General features: G+C 43.0%; 1 protein-coding gene across 1 annotated transcript in view; it reads left to right on the top strand.

Moving 5' to 3' along the window:
* Positions 1 to 4,061, top strand: part of LOC104622943 (AP-1 complex subunit gamma-1-like) — a 30,839-nt gene extending 26,778 nt beyond the window's left edge. The window contains 2 exon segments of the mRNA XM_010289877.1: positions 355 to 453; positions 2,825 to 4,061. Coding sequence (XP_010288179.1) covers positions 355 to 453; positions 2,825 to 2,926 — 201 coding nt within the window. The 3' untranslated portion in view covers positions 2,927 to 4,061.
* The last annotated feature ends 1,589 nt before the right edge of the window (positions 4,062 to 5,650 follow it).

The following is a 5,650-nucleotide window of genomic DNA, read 5'->3' as shown; positions in this document are numbered from 1 at the left end:
AAGAATGGGCCTCCTGAAGTTACAGGTGTGCTGAACAGTCTTGACTGTTCCTCTGCATGTGACACTTGAAACAATGCATCACTGCTGATCTTGATTCACTACAGTAAGCCCTCACCCCCTGGTATTTGTGCTACCTGGATCTCACTTGTGTAGAAAGCAGGTGGGCCAGTGAGTATTTTGTTCTTTACAAATAGGGAATTTAAGAACTGATTATTTGACCTTATTGTGGCTGTACATATACTGTCAGGGCCAGGAGCTGAACTCTTGATTTTCCTTGCCTTCTCTCAGTGCAAACAAATCCTTTCATCTTATTTGATTAAGCATCAAATTGTTTTCTCTTTACCCTTTCTTTAGACATTCCAGCTGCAGCTCCTGTCTCCCAGCAGCAGTGTCATCCCTGCATTTAACTCGGGAACCATCACACAGGTCATTAAAGTCCTGAATCCACAAAAGGTGAGTGATTCCAAGAACAGTTACTGAAGATATTGTCTTGGAATCGTGCATTTAGTGGCGATCAGTTAGGGATGCATCTCTGATGAGAGACGAGGAGTGATGGTAGTGAATGATGTGTTTTTTAATGACAGCCATTTTGGTTAGAGTTAGGAAAAAGTTATGAAAAACGCAGGGGGTCCTAGGCACAAGGTTGGCCTTCTATTTGGTTATACTGCTAAAACAGATTCACAGCTTTGTTCCCTTGAATTCACGAATGTCTTTTGCATCAGAATGATTGTTAAACAAGTTATTAGATGGCCTTTCTAGAGGAGCTCAACTTGGTGTTTGTATGTGTTGTAACAGTGATGTCTGAAAGGCAAGCATCTTGCCATATAAATATTTGTAACATTTGTTCTCGCTCTCTGTAGCGGCATTACTTGAAATGTTTGTTACACAAAAAGTAGCTCGATCCATAATCTTAACAAAACTGTCTGTTTTCTCAAGTGGTGTCATTTGTTTTTAATGTGATGAGTGTAGTTTTAAACAGTTGATGGAAAGAATCTTCAGGTGTGATTTAATCATAATTCCATTTGTTTTACAGCCTTCAGAGACAGGCTTCAAGACTTGAGATACAACAGACTTGAGGGCAGGGAGGGGTGTGGCCCACATGTCCTCCTTAAGAGGCTTTGCAAGTATTCAGATGGCATCAGAAAGATTGAGATCACATATTTCTTCCTTGGTGGGACACCCTTAAGGTCTTAAACATCTTTAAGAACTTAAAACATTTTATGTTTTTCATAGGTTAACACTTATGTACTGCTTTAGATGTTAAGCCTAAGATTTCACTGAAATGGCTGTTGTTCTGTGCATAGATTTTGTGATTTCCATGCATCTCCCCTTATCTCCGTATAGCATATTCCCTGCTGCCTATATTAAGGCAGAAGACTAATTATTCTCTGTCTTGCATACATCTGATGCGGATTTTTCTTTGGTGCTGTAAAGCACCTTTGAAAGATCACCTTGAAAGTTATTTTCTGAACTTGGGAGGGTTTAAGAGTTTTCCTGTAAGGTGCCACAAGTCGCAATGTATTTACCTCAGATGGGGCCCCACAAGGTGAAATACACCGAGATAGTGGGATGCTTTCTTGTTGGAACACCAGAACTCCTATGAACACTTCAGAATAGAGGTGCAAAATAGTATTTTTGCACCTTCTCTTGCCCACTGTTTTCTGACTCTTCTACCTCAGGCATCTGTGCATCTCTTACTGTCCTTTAAATTGCTACTGCCTGAAAGCACAGCTTTGCAAGAACCCCATCCATGAGATAGTGTAGTTACCTGGAATACTCTGAGGGAGGCAACTTTGGAACAACCTTGCTATTTAGGAGGTAGCTGTTTGTCTTGTTGGTATTGTAAAAAAGCCTGTTCACCTGGACATGGTCTGTCATTATGCTGGACTGAAACTGATAGCCAGTATCCGAAAACAACACCAAATACAACAAAAACTGACACTGATTATATTGATCTATTAGTGATAAAGCATAGCTGCTTTATCGTGAGCCTGGTTGGAGCAGTCATTGTGTTCCTTTCCTCCCTCTGCTATTCCTTTTGCCCATTTCCCTGTAGGTACGGGCAAAAGAGCCAGAAACAGCCAACTTTTTGCTTTTCCTTTTAAGGATTTTGGGAAACAAGAGTTTTTTGAGAGTGAGGAGAATAGGGAACCTGGCTGAAGCATGCTGTGCTCTAGCTATTATTCAGGGCTACCTAGTATCTGGATGAGAGCCAAATGACAGAGTGTAAAACAACTTCTGAGCTATTCCACCATTTACTCACAGCAGGAGGAAATGTTCTTAGAGACTCTGTTTCCAGTCTTTCTTAGGCTATTTCCTTCATAGCGCTACCGAGATATGCAATGCCTAAAGTTTCCAGACTGCTACTTTGAGTGAACAGCTAGTATGGGAAATGACACCTCTCCCTGCGGCCTAAGTGCAGAGCAGCAGAGCCTGAATCTGCCTCCTGCTTTCTTCCATTGTTAACTGGGATTTTTAAGGCAGTTATTTTTGTATTTAAGGACTTCAGTGCTTGTGAGAGCAGGGCCAGTGCAGAGACAGATGTGGGTAGAAGCTGTGCTATAGCTTTTCTGAGAGCTTGTTCCTGATCTGAGAACTACAGTGACCAATCAACATCCTACCAAATTAAGCATTTATCTGCAGTGTCATAGCTTACTCTGAACATCCTTCCAGCAAGCTCTTGTGGTGAGGAAAGGTCTGTGTTTTGTATTCGTGGGGTAAGGGCGGGGAGCTGGACTCGGGGGGATTCACTGACCTTTAATGAAGACCTGAATTTGTTTTGTGTTTGTTTGTGTGTGTTTCCCCCCCCGCTTTTCTCTTGTAGCAACAACTACGTATGCGGATCAAGTTGACATATAATCACAAGGGCTCAGCAATGCAGGATCTAGCAGAAGTCAACAACTTCCCCCCTCAGTCTTGGCAGTGAGGCTCTGGCACCATTCTTATTCTCACCCCACCCAATCAAAAGAACTCTGGGAAGAAGGTTGTGATCCTTGGCAATCCCCTAAACTGCACCATGGGCATGGGGAACAGATGAGACCTGCTGATGAGGAGGAATTTTCCTGAAGTGATTGCTGACTTTGAAGCATATCTGTTAAGACTAATCTCCTCTCCTCTGCTGATGAGGCTGGTGGCTTGTGGAGGCTACTGTGCACTCCCTCACACATGCATTCACAGCCAGAAGCAACATTCCCTTCTCCTCCTCCCCCTGCAAAGAAACACAGCCTGGTTGGAAGAGAAGTCTGGAATTTCTAGCAGGGAAACTTTCTTCTTTCTGCAGCAAGTGAACAGCTGCCCCTTCTTTCTGCTGTCTTTTTTCCCCTGGGGTGGGCAAGGCGTGTTGTCATTCATGACTAGCTGAATTCCTTCAGGCACTTTACTCTGGGGCTAGGACTGGGGACTTGGGGAATGTCAAGCTGCCCTGCCTCTTTCTTCTTGTATCCCATATGTCTGAAGGGTCTGGAGGCTTCTTATGGCCTATTCAGTGCATTATGGTATACACCCACCTCTTAGTTATGTGACACATACAAAGAGCAAGTTTTAGGCCTTGGGAGTTCATCTGTAAACCTGGGACAGTGCAGGAAAAGAGGTGCTGGTAAGAGTTGATAAAACTGAATTGGTGCTGTACTTGGAAATGAAGACCTTACACTTGAATTATCTTTCTTTCCATCAATAGCTACAGCCATGCAGATTCAGAGTCTTCTGTAGCTTCCCCTGAAAGTGTGGTAATGTATGAGAGATGTAGAGATCAAATGAACAGCTGGTTTTCTACCACAGACAGTTTCAAAGCTTTTTAACCCATTAGTTGTGGTTTATGGGTAGAAAAAACACATTCAATTTTGTAGATCAATCTTTGAGCAAGGGCTCTGTTGCTGCAGGGAGACCCATCAGAGACTATACTGCAAAGTTGCTCTTCCCAGTTATTCCAGACCTTCTCCCCAGTTTAATTTCCAGAGCTTGTTGTAGACCCCCTGGATTCCATTTGAGTTACTTCTGACTGGGATATTTGTGTTGTATCTGTAATATTGGCACTGAAATAAAGACCATGCAGTTTAAAGAGACCTTTTCCCATTTTGTTACTTAATTGATCCTACTAGTTTGCTCCATGCTCCCCTTTCAGAGGTGTGTGCTAATTCAGGTTCAGATTCTGAGTAAACTGTTTTTTTTAATGGAACACAGTTGTTTGAGTATTTGGATCCAAAGATGTGAGGTCCAGTACTCTTCTAAGCTTACAGAAAGCTGTGTCCAGTTATGCTTCCTACTGTGACCTGTTGTCAAGGTAGTACAGTTCTGTGAATTCTCATGGAGGTAATCTGTAGGACATTAAAGCACAGTGTGACAAAATGGTTCGAAGTTCAGCACTCCTCAGGGAGGTAGAGGGGAGGATATGTCTTAGATCTTCACCCATGAGTGTGCTGGTAACCTGAAGGCACTCCAGCTTCCAACCCAGTGCTTTCTCAAAAGAAACGGATGGCACATCTGCTGTATTTCTGTTACAGGGCTTTCCAGATAGTGATCGTTCAGTGCTCTGATGGCAAGCTTAGCCGCAGCTTTTTGTGTCTGCAAAAGTGCTAATACTAGGCTTCAGACCTTGCCAAATCATTGCAAGAGTGGTGCACAGTGTACTTAAAGAAAATTGAATCAGGAGCAAGAGGCCACTAAAAGTTGTTCAGGCTGCTTTGGTTTTAACTGCATTAAGTAATACAATCTAGGACGGACTGTCACCGACAGTGCTGGTCTATGTAGTGGAATAAGTTTAGCTTCTCTTGGAGGCTATTTTTGCTGCCTTATTGATTAATAGAGTTGGGCCTTTGGATTAGCAGAGAGCTTTATTACTCTACTGGAACTGGTATCAGCATGGGGTTATAAAATCTAGAAGAATGATGTATGATTTCCTTAAAAGTAATTCTGCACTGTGGCAGGGTCATGCCTTGGCTATCAGTGGTGAGACAGATACTGTGCTTTAGTTAGGAGCATCATGAAGCAGGCAGTCTGGCAGAAAATGGATGAATCAAAGTCCATCTTTAGGTGCTGAGCATTTACTTTTGTTGCTTTCACTGCAGTTGTGGCTATTCACCACTCCAGTAGCTCAGACTCCTTAGTGTTGAAGGCTGAGCATGTTAAATCTGGATTCCAGTGAGCTCCGTGTCCCAGATACAAAGATACTGGAAAGTCTTTGCCTTAGTTCCTGAACGCCCCATAAACTTTCCCATTCTCCTCACAAAATTGTATATGGTCACTGGTACTGAAAGCTGGCACACATTAATCTCCATTTGTTTTTGCTGAGAAAGAGCGCTGGTGCAGGATATTAGATGGGGAGAAAGAAGTAAATGGGTCTCTCTCCTGGACAGTTTGTTGCAGCGTAGTTGGGCACGGCTTATCTTGTCCCCCTTGTTGCACTTGTTTTCTGTCTCCTAGAGCAGCTGGGTTTTGTTGATGGTCTCTGTCTGGGAAGCTTGTAAGGTAAATTCCTACTATGTTCTTGGCTCCTTCAGCCACCCTTGCACAGAGTATTTTGTGTTTTGGGAAATAGGCACTTTGTCATGTATTTCTGAGTCGAGCTGAAGGAGGTGATACATGTACCTGAAATGCATTTTGCTTGAAGCCATCCCTTGGCTATGAAGTACTCCTTTGTAGCAGCCGAACATTC

The sequence above is a fragment of the Phaethon lepturus genome, unplaced genomic scaffold (assembly GCF_000687285.1).
Source record: "Phaethon lepturus isolate BGI_N335 unplaced genomic scaffold, ASM68728v1 scaffold5006, whole genome shotgun sequence".
Classification (NCBI taxonomy): domain Eukaryota; kingdom Metazoa; phylum Chordata; class Aves; order Phaethontiformes; family Phaethontidae; genus Phaethon; species Phaethon lepturus.
Note: the sequence above shows the minus strand (reverse complement) of the source record. Positions and strands in the feature narration are given on the sequence as shown.